The sequence below is a fragment of the Anomaloglossus baeobatrachus genome, chromosome 3 (genome assembly GCF_048569485.1).
Source record: "Anomaloglossus baeobatrachus isolate aAnoBae1 chromosome 3, aAnoBae1.hap1, whole genome shotgun sequence".
NCBI classification, from domain to species: domain Eukaryota; kingdom Metazoa; phylum Chordata; class Amphibia; order Anura; family Aromobatidae; genus Anomaloglossus; species Anomaloglossus baeobatrachus.
Window position 1 is genome coordinate 506,208,828 of NC_134355.1, and position 15,159 is coordinate 506,223,986.

Genomic DNA, 15,159 nt, shown 5'->3' on the forward strand with positions numbered 1-15,159 from the left:
TCATCTTTGTCATGAACACAAAGAAATTCCTCAATTGTTTTTTTGCCTGCCTCAACTGTAGTCTCATCCTGCAATAGATTTGGGGTAAGACGCCAACTCCATTGTTTGGCACCCCCACCCGGTGGTTGGAATAAGAGAAAAATGGTTGCATGATTAGAGCAGGTCATGGTGCCACTGGAACCAGCGGGTCCCCATCCCAGGAGATGATGAGAAATAAAAAATTATCAATTCTACTATGTGTATTGTGGATGGACGAATAGAAGGTATAATCTCTCTTTGTTTTGTATGTTTGTCAGTTCGTAAAAATGGTGCAAAACTCTGACATCGTTCTCAGCAGCGACTTGAAAAATTTTTCTTAACCAAGTACATCACATTTTTAACGTGTATAGGAATAGAGGAATTCTTGTATTCATTAGTCGCAGTGTGCTGACACATAGTACATGTACTGTATGTGTTTGTATATTGGCCACATAGTGTATTTGTACACCTGTATATTAACTTAATACTCAAGGAGTACGGACGAGGAAATTTGTGAAATAACTAAGAATTTGTTTTATTGAAAATAAAACCGCTCACTTCCCACGATGGTCCTTGCAGAGCACTAAACAACACTGCTCATGTGTGTCTTCAGGAGGTTGTATTTCCATTCTTTGGAATTCTTTTCTTATGGAACACATTTCAACTTCTCCCACTTGTTTTTCCATCCAAATGGTGGCAAATATTTTCTACATTACGTTTTAGTAACGTTAAGACGGTTCATGTTTTCTGAGTGTAATGTAGCCTTGTACAACAAATCAAGTCAAATCCCCGGAACCAAAATCAAAATTCCCAATTTCTTATACTGGAGCAGTAGTTTTGCAATAAACTAAATTTTAAAAAGGGTTAACAAGCAATAACCATGGCAGCCTCATAGCTACAGATATTCCATAGAAGTCAGCCGGCATGCAGGGTAATCACATCTGTTCAGGCACTTGTAATACATTCCAGCACAGCCCCACACGAGTGGCTAAAAGACTTCTTGTGGACATATGGTAATGTGTTACCCATGTCAAGCTACAGTGATCTAACACATTTGTAATTTGGCAAGGGTAATTTCAGATTTGTGTAAATAAATGTGAACTAATTGAATGACGATTGATGAGAGTTGATTTTAAAAAATACTTTTAGATTTTAGAAAATAAAATAAAATGACAATCTTAAATATAAACACAAAAACAAACAGGAAAAGAAGATACAAAAGACATGTTATAATGTTTTATGCTTCTGTGAGAACAAAGTATGCGGTTAAAGTGGAGCAAAACCTATTGTTTTACACTGACAAGCAAAAGGATAATGTTTTGAACTTTTGACATTCAGGCTCCATATTTTGCCAGCCACTACAGCTTATAACATGAGACTACCTTCATTTTATAGACTATCAGGTTGGCTATTGCATACATTAACTTGACTTGCAACTCTTCAGCATATGATTACTTATACAGATTCTTGTTATGTCACTGAATTGTTACTGTTTTGCTCCTAAAAATCTACATTTTTATTTTAATTATTTTGTTAGTGTTTTGTAAATCCATCTTTAACTTTCCACATAGCGAGTATGCCCAGAATGGTTCAGGCAATCAAATTCAAAGATGTCTAAATCTAAATATGATCCCATGTCTCTTCTACATGTTCCCTATGTTGGTGCATACTGGTCGATTCACTTGGGTATGTATACAGCTTTTTCTTCCACTCTACCCACAAGTGTTCGATTGGGTTGAAATCTGGGTACTATAAGGGCTAATCCTAGCACCTGTACTTAATTTTCAGTGAACCATTTCTTCGCCAATCTTGACGTATGCTTCGGGTCGTTGTCTTGCTGGAACACTGTCGTCCTTTTAATACCGATGGTACTGGAACTTATACAAAGTAACTTGTCTTGTAAAATACTCACATATAGCTCAGCATTGAATCCACCATCAATCCTGGTCAAGTATCCAATGCCTTTGTCTGTGAAACAACCCTATATCATCAGGCTTCCTCCACAAAATTTGATAGTTCTTTCAATTTCTTAATCCGTTAGCACCTTGTTTCTTCCAGACCCATTTGCACGTATCAGAGCCTTGTCTATTGACTTTTGTCTCATCGCTCCAAATCACCTATTTCCAATCTTCTACTGTCCACTTTTTATACTTGTTTGGAAACTCGAGCCAACGTTTCTTATGACGATATTGAAATCAAGGCTTTTTCACCTTTTTTGGGGCCACCATTCCAAACTTGTGTAACATACATTGCACGATGCTTGCATGGACATTTCTGATCTCACAATTACAAAACATACAAGCCACTTTTACTGCCGTGTTTGTCACTCATTGACTGATAGACCTTGTGATGAGTCAACTTGTTGACTCTGATATTTTGCCCACCTCTTGTTTATTGAATGGACTGACTTAATTTCATATTCTTCCAACTGTAATGGCACTCACATGATGCAGTTTGCCATTTTTTTGGGCTGTGAGACTGCTATCAAGGAGCTGGATGATGCTGTTTCTCTTTTCTTTGGAAATCCTCTTCTTCGCTGCTCCTGTAGAAGCATGCAAGCCATTCAAAACGATTGTTGTCCGTACACTCCACAATCCTGCTCTCCTGCCTTGCATGGACTTTTAATGTGGATACAATAAAGGACTAATTTTATGGAGGGTGAGTGCCACTTGATTTTGTTCATTTTTTTTTTATATTTCATGACTTTTTTTGCAAGTGTAGCACCGATAAATCTGCAGTATTTAGTGCTTGAGAAGTGCTTGATTTCTCTATTTTTAAAGACTAAAATCTATCTAATTGTCTCAGTCTGCATGTAACACCCAAAACATATGAAAGAAATCTACAAACAACCTTAGAACACCATGCAATGCGATTGTCACTAACCAATTCAGCAATTATGTAATGATATTTTAATTGGACTTTTTGGATGTCCATGTATACGTACGATATATTCCACAAGTTTTCAATATATAACATTGGCTTAAACAACCGAGGCACATTTACTACATACACTTTATTAGATAGTTTCTTGTAAAGATAAGGAAGAGGTTTTGTGTAAAAGCTGCACACAGACACTGCAGATGACGCTGCTTTCATTAACTTTAATGCAAGTAGTTTCATACCCCTGGCATGTAAGTGAATATCAGTAGATTTATCCCTTCAGCCGTGCAGACATAAGCAGTAAAATCTTCTACAGCAACTATATCACCTTTATATCATACTGTATTGGCACAGGAAGAGAGCAAAAATCATAAAGAAACAAAGATGCTATATTGCACATGTGCTGACTAGATGGCCAATATTACTCATGTGTAGAGCTATACTTTAAGAATGCCAGAGAGATCCACTCCCTCACATTTATGGACTTGCTCAGCCATTTACAGCAAATGTGAAACATTAATTTTATGAATATGTTCTAAATTCATCTAAAGTATGAAGTGTTAAACCTAAACACAACCGGCCTACAGTTTTCATTACATAGATGTATAAGAATGGAATGATGACGCATAGATAAAAGAACACACAGTCTAGAATTAAATCAGCATTCGCTAGACAGTTATGCCACGGGGCTGCCCATCAGACGTTCATTCCGTAAAGAAGTTAGCCTCCTATACCACTTCTGCTCTGCTTCGGCTTTCTCAATGTACAGCTGCCAAGAGAAAATAAAACAAGTTATGTATGACATTATCCTCCAAAAAAACCCCACTTAACCTGTAATTTAAGTATTTAAAAGTCAAGTTATTCACTTTAAGAACTCCTTGATATATGCAACTCATAGGTTTCCCACCATATCAGTGAAACTACCAGTTCCTCTTGTCCATCAAGTACCCTATTAGATGCAAAGACAGCCATAACGGTGTAGCAGATAGCAAAGAAATTATGGACATCAGGGTTTTTGCAAATTACTTTTTAAATCCATTTAATGTTTGTAAATTATTTTTTAGATCTATTATAAACCACCTATGAGGTTCACGTACTCTGCTGCTAAGATCTATGCAGATATCTGCCATCCTTCACATTCCCCAAACACAATATTATGGGCAGATCCTGCTCAAATCGGGAGGTTCAGACATCATTTTTCTAATATGTAGGGGCACCAGAACTACAGCTTACAACCTATCCACACGTTAGACAATAAGTTGATGATCACTTTTGGTCCAATAACTGGGACCCTCACTGACTACTATGACTGTAAAATTTATAAATGAATGCTTACTAGGAACTGAGTAGTAATTGCCTAGTCATCATGCTTTTTGCACTGTTCATATCTGAATCACCTGTTAATAGAGCAGACACAACTATTGACATGGGGAACAAATCTAATTTGCCTATGGTAAGTCTGCACTTGTAATATATCAGATACTCCTATACATATACATGAAAGAATCCAGTGTGAAGTTACATAGGATTGTTTATGTTTTACATGAACAAGACCTGAGAACATTTCTCTAAGGTTCCTGATTTAGGGCACATTGAGACAAGCCAACCGTGGCCAATGGGTGGACATTTATTAGCCTGTTTGGTCAGGCAGAACAAAATTCAATGTTCACAAAATAATTGTCCTTTTTTTGCATAGAATATCATTGTTATGGGCAGGACATTATCTGTTTACACAGGACTATGAGCTGTCAAGACTTAAATGCCAGCATCAAAGATCCAATCACCTGATGAACTGTAATGCTGTCATATGTACACAAGGTGATCATTAAAGAGTTTGGCCACTACTTTTATACTGATGGCCTATACTTTCAGATAAATCATCAATTTCTGATAGGCCGGGGTCCCACACCTGCACCCACCCCTGATCAGCTATTCTCGGTGCCGGCAGTGGTAGCAGGCGATCAGAAATGCTCAGTATTGGATCTGCCCTGTCAACTGATAGTAGTTGTGCCTGGGTACTGCACAACCACCTCCCATTATTTTGAATGGAGGTGTAGGCACCGCAGATTTTTCTAAATGTCTGGTGCCAACAGTGAAACATGGTGGTGGCAGTGTCCTTATGTGGGACTGCTGTGAGTGCTGCTGGTGTAAGAGAGCTACATATCATTGATGATTTCATGATTCACAGATGTACTGCTCTATATTGAAAGAAAAGATGCTGCCATCACTCCCTTGGTAGACGTTATTCAGTGGCCAATGGTCTACGGATCTGAACTCAAACGGCCATGAGGAATTCTGAAGTGACAAGTTGATCGTCACTCTCCATCCAGCACCCAGGCAATAAAGAGGTTGTTCTTGAAGGATGGAAAAAGATGTTGCTAACTTATTCATTCCATGCCTAGAAGACTTGGTACGGTCTTTAAAAAGGCCGGTTACTGCATATCAACCTCCGATTCAAATCAATAGGAAGCGGATGTGCAGTACCCGGCCGCTATCTGAAGATGGAACAGCTCCAGAATTATGCATTTCCGGCAATCTGCTGCAGCCACCGGCACAGAGAACAGCTGCTTGGCTAGGGTCCAACACCCGGCACCCCAGCCAATCACACATTGATGACCTATTCTAAAGATAGGCCATCAATGTTAAATTAGTGGACAACTTCTTTAAATCAATTTCAGTAAGCGTGTTCCAAACCTGTTCATTATGTCCGTTCTCATTATTACAAATCATTACATTTTTAGACTTCTATGGTTTGATTTCTTTGCCTGTGTGGACTAGATGGTTTGTTACTGAAATAAATCTGTTGATAAATTCATGTCAACAGCACTTTAGAAATATATTTACTTAGAAAATTGGTGACGTGTTCAATACTTATTTTACCTGTATGGTACTTTTTCAGCACATTTACTGTACTGCTAATAAAGCAGTTGGTGACAGTATTCCAGTGGTCGTCAAATATCAGTATACGATTAAATGTTAGTGACATGCAAATGATGAAAAAATGTAAACAAATCTTTCAAAGCATCTCTAATTAATCAGTATTGAGTATGAGCATCATATACAGAAATACACGTACATATACAGTGGGGAAAACAAGTATTCGATACACTGCCGATTTTCAGCTCACCGAGCGCCTACCTTTCCCCGTAAGGGTGACGCGTCTTTGCCACCTCTGCATTGCCTGCAGCAGCACTGTGATGAGGCGCAGAGTGATGACCTCATCACAGTCCTGTGTGATGACGCGCCACCTCCCTGCTCTGCTCCACTACCTCGTTTCCGGTCACATGGCTAATTTGCATGCGACGCCCTAGAAGGGCTTTGCCTGCATTTTAGCCATGTGTGCAGTGGCTGAAACTACAGGGCCGGGCCCCTCTGCTGTGGCTGTGACTGGGGCCCAGTGAAGAGGGGAGGCCTGGCCTGCCCGGGGATTAAAAAAGCTAAGTAATTACCCTGGGCCTGTCTGGGCCTGGTACACCAGGCACAGTAGTAATGCCCTGATGGCAGCCCTGTTCAGGTGCACTGACAGATCAGCGTTACAAATGGCAGTGGAACCAAGGGTAAGCCATTTCTCCAGTGTCCCAGGAAACGTTTTTTAATTATGTCACCAGGCTGCATATTACTAATGCTACTGTGAGCAGCCTGTGCGTTCTAAATGTGCTACCATGATCTACAGCGTATTGGTATTGCAATTTCAATGTGGAGTAGTGTGTGTGTGTATGTATGTATGTATGTATGTATGTATGTGTATATATATATATATATATATATATATATATATATATACACACATACACATATATACCCACACATACAGACACACACACACATTATACATAAAAACATACAGTTTATTCCCTGGTGTTATGTAATTGTGTGCTTTTTGTCTTCATTTTAATTTGTTTGGGGGGAGGGGAATGTCACCCTAGTTTTTGCCTCAGTAAGCCGAAAGGCTGGGATCTCCCTGGCTGAACCCCCAACACCTTCCTCCCAATACATATGAATGAAAACTCTTTAGTTGTGTCTGATTTCACCCTCATGTAACTTTTATTTTTTTAGGGGAGAAAGACTCAAGGACCCCACTGTCAACAGCAGCAGCAACAAGCTTGCCCCTTCAGTTTTTTATTGTACTGATTTTATTCTAGCAGTTTGCAGAAATACATTTGCTTCGGTAAAGAAGCAGAAATATTTCCAAAACAAAAAAATAAATGTAAAGTCCCATAATGTGGAAATGGCGTGCAGAGAACTTACATTTTGGTGTGCGATGGAGTTATCATCCAGATATTTAATGGAGGTCGGCATAGTACTAACATCTGCTTCTTCCTCATCCCCGAAAGAATCGATCGTTCCCACACCTAATATTGCGGATTCATGTTTGCTGTCGCTGGTTTCTGTTGACTAAAAATACCATAAGATTTACACCATGTAGAACTGTAGCAGATACTTTTCTATATAAACACTAGCAGAATGGCTTCTATAAATGAAGAAAATCCTGTGGAAACCCAGGGTGCTTAACCTGTGGCCCAGCGGGCTATTTGAGGCTAATAATCCCATGCTTGTGGCCCCGATAGATCTGTACTTAGAAATGCTCATCTGCAAGTGGCTGCTCACATGCAGTTTCCATAGAATGGAAATGAGGAGCGGCACATTCCTCATGAGTGGCTTTGGCTAGTAATAATGGTTCTCTTGTATTTGGAAGAATGGAGTCATTTGACCCACTTTTGGCACTTGAGAAATGACAATTTTATATATAAATGTGTGTGTGCATATATATTTATATATAAAATATTTATTCACTCATATAGCACCATTATTTATACAGTGCGTTACATACATTGGCAACACTGTCCTCATTGGGGCACACAATCTAAAGTCCCTATCTGTACGTCTTTGGAGTGTGGGAGGAAACCGGAGAACCCGGAACAAACCCACGCAAACACGGGGAGAAGATACGTTGCCATTCATGTGTGTTTCTTACTATTGTAGTTTATGGGAGTTGTGAAATGTCAGTTTATCATCACTGTGCGAATTAAAAAAAGGAAGACCCATTCTGCTGAAAGATCGAAGTCCTGGAAGTTGAGCCTTCAACCATCAGATATTTATGGCATTTGGATTTGATGCACCACAGTCAGGGGGCACACTGAGGGTTTTTCCACAATTTTCCCAACTTGTACCAAAACTATTTAAAAAAAAAAAATAAAAAAAAAAATTGTGGAACAAATGAGGAGGTCTCACCATGATATCAAATATAGTGGAAAATCAGTGTTTTTAGAGTGAGACTGGAGAAATGCAATAAAAATAGTCACTGCAGCCAAAATGCAGTCGCAGTCATATGAACACAGCAGCCTTAAAGGGCACCCGTCACCAGGCTTTCACACCATAAACTATTTTGTGTGTATATAGTTTATTCAAAGACAAGTCCAGAAATATCTTTATATCAGGGGCCCCCAAACTGTGGCTTGGGAGCAACATGTGGCTCGTAGGCCCATGATGTGCGGCTTGTGGCTGGTTGCCAGCTTGTTGCATATACACCTGGTCTAGCAAACCGCTATGAAGAACAGAGCTCCAGATGGTGAATTGTGTGAGTATTCCCACAGAGAAAAGCAGAAATGGATACACACAAACTTGCCTTGTGGGGTTAGATATAATTTAAAGGGAATCTGTCACCCGGTTTTTGCTATCCCATCTGAGAGCAGCATAATGTAGAGACAGAGCCCCTGATTCCAGCTGTGTCACTTACAAAGTCGTTTGCTGTCATCTTGATAAAATTACTGCAGATCTAGCATTTAACCCACATACAACACTGAGTGTTTTCTGTGTACACTGTAATCAGTGGGTGGGTGAGGCTATACAGAGCTCATCAATATGCTGGACTAACTAGCAGCACAACAAGTGGTCCTCTTGTGATAATCTTCTGCTGATTAAACAGTGATTTTATCAAAACTACATTGAGCAGCCCAGTAAGTGACACACAGCTGGAATCAGGGTCTCTGTGGCAAAAATCTGGTGACAGATTCCCTTTCAGTATAATAAGCTGGAGAAAAAAATATTCTACATATCAGAGGAGGTGTGTGAAGCTGGATGTGACACTGTAGTGGGAGTGCTTTATTGCGATAACACTGAATGGGGGTATTGTGGGAACCCCTGGATCTTGGTACACTGTCTCATTGTGATTTCTGTGGAAAAGCTCTGGCTATCATTATACCGGTAATGGGAGCTTTGGATGACACTTCTGTGAGGTGGAGCCGAAGCTGGATGTGGCTCACAACCCTTTCTCAGAAGTGAATGTGGCTCTGAAAATCAGAAAGTAGGGGACAATTGCTTTACAACTTTACATGGCAGCCTGTTTCTCCTTTACTAAGAAATCAAGATACTGAGATATGCAAATTGCTATGGTAAATCTGAAGCCTCTGTCACTCAAGCTCTATTCTCCACCCAGTGCCATCTCCTCCTGACTGACAGCTCCTTTGCTTCCTCCTGCTTGATTTATTGTTTCTCTGCCAGAAGTCACAAAGCATAGAGGCTATCAGTCAAACAGGAGGAGCTGGCGCTGGGCGAGGAATAGAGCTGTAGTGACACAGACTTCAGATCCACAGCCTTATGCTCATATCAATTCAGTTCAGCTCATGAAAAATGGGAGCAAAAACAAGTGTTGTGTTTATACTTTTGTTCAGTGAAGATGGCCTAAGTTTTCTGGTGGTCCCTGGGAAGAGTGCTATATGACCCTAAGATTAGAAAAGGTTTTGCACATCTAAGATGAAGGTGAACAGTATAAATGATATAACTGCTGGAGCCAGACCCCTTCATGACCGGTCATCACATGAATAACTTAAAAGGCTGCATTCATGTCCCCAGACCTTGTTTCATGTTGTAAATGTTACATAAGTCACGCTGTTTTGTCACAGCCCTTAGTCATATTTTACGTGACTCCGTGACATCAAGCAGTTGTAGCTTTGTAAAAAAAAAAATTCCACTCCGAAGTTATAGCAGACATGACCGTGCAATAGCATGTGTTTACCTGCATGAATTAATGGCAAGTTCAGTATTAAATGAAAAGGAGGCCATTTACTATAATTTTATGGATTCTGTCTCTAATTAAAAGTGAACGCCTCTCTTACAAGAGCTGTAATTATGTTTAGAAGTACGCCTTAAAATGGATACAATGGTGTCATGACAGGAACACTAATCTATAGCAGGGTCTGCCCATTATAGATTATGTGTCCATCCAGACGTCAGGCTTGAGGATGAAGCTGTCCAAGTACATTCACGTGAGGGACAGTGGGCTGAGGATCCATTTCCACCAAGATGAATCATTTCTTATTAGGTAGCCGCTACCTCTTCTTCATACATAGCATCTGGAGAGATGCCATATTATAATAATCACTGATAACAGGATTTGTGTTTTATTTCTCTTCAATTATAATCGGTTTATGGCGGAGATACACACAGACCCTGATGGTAGAGAACAGATAGCGCTTTATCTGGTTTGCTGACAAGAAACAGAAGGAAGTCTAATCTGCCTGTTCACAAATTACCATACTTCTTGGACTATTAAGCTGGGTTTACACACTGAAACTTTCTAGCGATCCCACCAGCGATCCCAACCTGGCCGGGATCACTACAAAGTCTCTGGTGAGCTGTCAAACAGGCAAACCTGGCCAACGACGCAACAGCGATCGACCTGCAGAGCGACCTAGCTGGTTGTTGGGGACGTGTCAAAGCAGCTTTTTGAAAGGGAAGTCGCTGTAAAGTCCCCTTTACACACTGAGACGTTCTAGTGATCATGCTGCACAGCGGGAAACAAAGGACCTAAGAATGGTCCTGAACGATTTGTAGCGATCACAACTTCACAGCAGGGGCCAGGTCGCTGATGTGTTTCACACACTGCAATGTCGCTGGGGAGGTCGCTATAACGTCACAAAACCGGTGACGTTACAACGATGTCGTTTGCGATGTTGCAGTGTGTAAAGCCACCTTTAAGGGCCAGTCACACACAACAACTTACCAGCGATCCCGACAATGATACGTCCTGATAAGGATTGCTGGTAAGTCGCTGGGAGGTCGCTGGTGAGATGTCACACAGTCAGACCTTACCAATGACACAGTAACGATACAGGTCGCAATAGCGACCTGTATAATGATCTCTGCTGTCATTGGGACCCTGCCACACAGCGTCAAACACAGAGATGCGTCCTGCCCAGCAGGACATCGCCTTTGAAGAAAATGGTTCAGACCACTCTGCAATGACTAGCGATCTCAAAGCAGGGGCCTGATCGCTGGTAGGTGTCACACAACGAGATTGCTGGGGAGATCGTTGCTGCGTCACAGAAACTGTGACTCAGCAACGATCTCGTTAGTGATCTCGTTGTGTGTGACGGGGCCTTCACTTTTTCTCAAAACATTTCAGGAAAATGGGGGTGCCTCTTACAGTTTAAATCTACCTGGCTCGCTGTGGCTGAGGTGGCCCGGGGTAACAGGAGGCAGGAGTAGTGAATATTCATTTCTCCATTAAAGGGAAATTAATATTCACTGCTCCCGACACCCATAATCCCACCTACCTCTCAGCACAAAGGTCAATGATAGTAAAAATCTTCACAGTCATTTATGATCACTGATCTCTGTGCTGAGAGGCACGCAGGATTATGGGTGTCAGGAGCAGTGAATATTCATTTCCCTTCCTGCAGCAGGAACCCTGCTCCTGCCTTTGGCACTCCTGTGACGGGTGGCACATAGCAGGAACGTCTCGCGTTGCTTGTCACTTACACGCCAAAGTCAGTTGCCGGCATCAGAAGAGGGCTCCGAGCGCCGGGGGAGTGGAAGGGACCAGAGTAGAACCATTTATTTTTTTGTGTGTAGCATAATGGGAGGCATATATACTAGGATGGGCCTATGATAGGGAACATATATGCCAGGATAAAAGATACACATACCAGGATAAGGAAAAAAAAAAAAAAAAGAAGTGATCCTGCACTACTAGGACTTACCTTCACAATTCCAGTGGCGATTGAAAAGCAGCTCCAGTCCACATTCGAACACCAAGTATAAGGAGGTGCAGGCTCCTAAGAAAGCCAATGTCCAAGGAAATCCAAAACAAGAAAAGGAAGGGTGTGGCTTTACTCTGAATTCCGTCAAAAATGTGGATTTATTAAAAAAAAAGCTGTGCAAAAAACTAGCAGTGGCGAAGCCGAGTGTGGGCTCCCCCAGCCCGCACCCGCCTTCGCCACTGCTAATTTTATGCACACCATTTTTCAAATAAAACCAAGTTTTTGACGGAATTCGGAGTGAAGACGCCCTTCCTTTTCTTGTTTTGGATTTCCATATACCAGGATAACGACATACAGTATACCACAAAAGTGCGTACACCCCTCAAATTTTTGTAAATATATTAATGGGACAACACTGAAGAGATGACAGTTTTTATACAATGTAAAATACTCAGTGTACAGCTTGTATAAAAGTGTAAATTTGGTCTGCTATCTAATTAACTCAACACACAGCCATTAATGTCTGTACTGCTGGCAACAAAAGTGAGAACAACCCTAAGTGAATAAGACTATATTGTGCCCAAAGTGTTTATATTTTGTGTGGCTCCCATTAATTTTCAAGGACTGCCTTATCTCTTTTGGGCATGGCGTTCACTAGACCTTCACAGGAGCCACTGGAATCCTGTCCTATTCCTACACAACAACATCACGGAGCTGGTGGATGTTAGTGACCTTGTGCTCCCCCCCACCCTCCGTTGATCGTTGATGCTCCACAGATGCTCAGTAGGGTTTAGCAGAAAAGGAGAACCAAAAAGGTGGAGCTATTTTTATGCAATAAAGAATTTTTATTATATTTTCATGCTAACTATGAACAATACAAAGTGCAACTGAAAGGAATAAAAGTGCTAATACCTGTGACTAATATATAGTAGATTGATCCCGAAAGTCTCCTCCATTCCCAAGAAGACTCAAGGCTGTACTAGCTCAAAAGGGGCTTCTACTCAACACTGAGCAAAGGGTCTGAATACTTATGACCATGTGATATTTCAGTTTTTCTTATTTAATAAATTAGCAAAAATTTCTACATTTCTGTTTTTTTTTCTGTCAAGATGGGGTACAGAGTGTACATTAATGAGAAAAAAATGAACTTTCTTGAATTTACCAAATGGCTGCAATGAAACAAAGAGTGAAAAATTTAAAGGGGTCTGAATACTTTCTGTACCCGCTGTATATATTAGTCACAGGTATTAGCCACTGTCACTTTATTACATTCAGTTGCACTTTGTATTGTTCATTCTTAGCATGAAAATATGATACAAATTCTTTATTGCACAAAAATACCTTCCTTTTTGGTTCTCCTTTCTACATAATCATTGGTGGGGTGTCCACAAAAAGAGAGGTTTGTCCAACACCAGAAACCTATCACACACCTAGCTTCAATTAAGTATAGCAAAGCAAAGTCCATATCATATCGGACACCAAAAGCCGGACGGTGCTTGACCTAGGTTTTTTACGATTGGTGGGGTGTGCCAGCCCTGGGTTCTACACAGGTATAATATTCAGTAAACCTTTTTTGCCCTCTTGGTTTATTACATCATGACCCATTAAGGGCAATAAGTTTGACCAATGGGTCTTTTGTGTTCAATAGGGTTTAGGCCTGGAGACATGCTTGGCCAGTCCAGCTTCTTCATGCTCAGTCTCTTTAGCAAGGCAGTGGTCATCTTGGAGGTGTGTTTGGGGTCGCTGCCATGTTGGAATACTGCCCTGCGGTCCAGTTCCTGAAAGTAGGGAATCATATTCTGTTTCAGTATGTCACAGTACATTTTGACAATCATGATTCCCTCAATGAACGGTAGCATCCCACAGTCACCAGCACTCATGCAGCCCAAAACCATGACAATCACACCACCATGCTTGACTGTAGACAAGACACACTTGTGTTTATATTCATCACCTGGTTGCGGCCACACACGCTTGACACCATCTGAATCAAATAAGTTTATCTTAGTCTCATCAGACCACAGGACGTGAATCCAGTAATCCATGTCCTTAGTCTGCTTGTTTTCAGCAAACTGTTTTGAGGCTTTCTTGTGCATTATCTTTAAAAGAGGCTTCCTTACGGGATGATAGCAATGCAGACGAATATGATGCAGTGTGCGGTGTATGTTCTGAGCACTGACAGACTGCCCCACCACCTCTTAAACCTCTGCAGCAATCCTGACAGCAGTCATACACCTATTTGAAAATGCAACCTTTGGATATGATGCTAAGCACGTGCACTGAACTTCTTTGGTCGACCATGGCGAGGCCTGTTCTGAGTGGATCCTGTCTTGTTTAACCACTGTATAGTTTTGGCCACTGTGCTGTAGCTCAATTTCAGGGAGTTAGCAATCTTCCTATAGCCTAGGCCAGCATTATGTAGAGTAACAATTCTTTGTCAAATCCTTAGAGAATTCTTTGCCATGAGGTGCCATGTTGAACTTCCAGTGTCGAGTATGAGAGAGTGTGTGCGCGATAACACCAAATGTAACACACCTGCTCAACATTCACACCTGAGACCTTGTAAAACTGCAAGACACCCGGGAGGTAAAATGGCTAATTGGGCACAACTTCGCCACATTTACTTAGTTGTGTATTCACTTTTATTGCCAGCGATTTTGACATGAATGGCTGTCTTAAGTTATTTAGAAGGTACATCAAATGTACACTGTTAAATAAGTTGTACACTCACTACTTTACATTGTATCAAAGTGTCATATCTTCAGTGTTGTCCCATAAAAAGATATAATAAAATATTTATAAAAATGTGAGGGAACATATATACCAGGATGGGGGACATATATACCAGGAAGGGGCCCAGGATTGGGAACTTATATACCACGATGAAAGACTTATATACCAGGATGGGGGACATTAGTCCAAAATTGAGGGACATAGACCCCATAACAGTGTCAGCAGCAAATCCTCCTACAACAGTTTCAGCTGCAGATTTCCTCCACCCTCATAACATTGTCAGTAGCAGATTCCCCCATAACAGTGCTTCATGATCACATGTTTTGCTTCAAATTTTTTCCTATTTTCCTTTTCTAAAACATAGGACTGTCTTATGGTCTGGTGTATCTTATAGTCCGAAAAATAAGGTACATTCATTTTCAGTTACTCATTTATAACAACGGATGTGAAATCTATAATTCCTCCATTTCCTTTTGGAGAATTGAATGCTTAAGATATCTATTTCCATTCTAATTAGTATTACCCTCCTCATTACACCACTAAAGTG

At 40.8% G+C, this 15,159-nt stretch overlaps 1 protein-coding gene across 2 annotated transcripts in view; it reads right to left on the minus strand.

Moving 5' to 3' along the window:
• Positions 1-528: 528 nt before the first annotated feature.
• The window catches only part of RSRC1 (arginine and serine rich coiled-coil 1), a 434,403-nt gene continuing 419,772 nt past the window's right edge, over positions 529-15,159 (minus strand). For both annotated transcript variants that reach the window (XM_075340693.1, XM_075340692.1), the window contains exons 9-10: positions 7,147-7,293; positions 529-3,667 (exon numbers count right to left, since the gene is read on the minus strand). In XM_075340693.1, the coding sequence (XP_075196808.1) occupies positions 3,575-3,667; positions 7,147-7,293 (240 nt within the window). In that variant the 3' untranslated portion in view covers positions 529-3,574. The remainder of the gene's footprint in view (positions 3,668-7,146; positions 7,294-15,159) is intronic.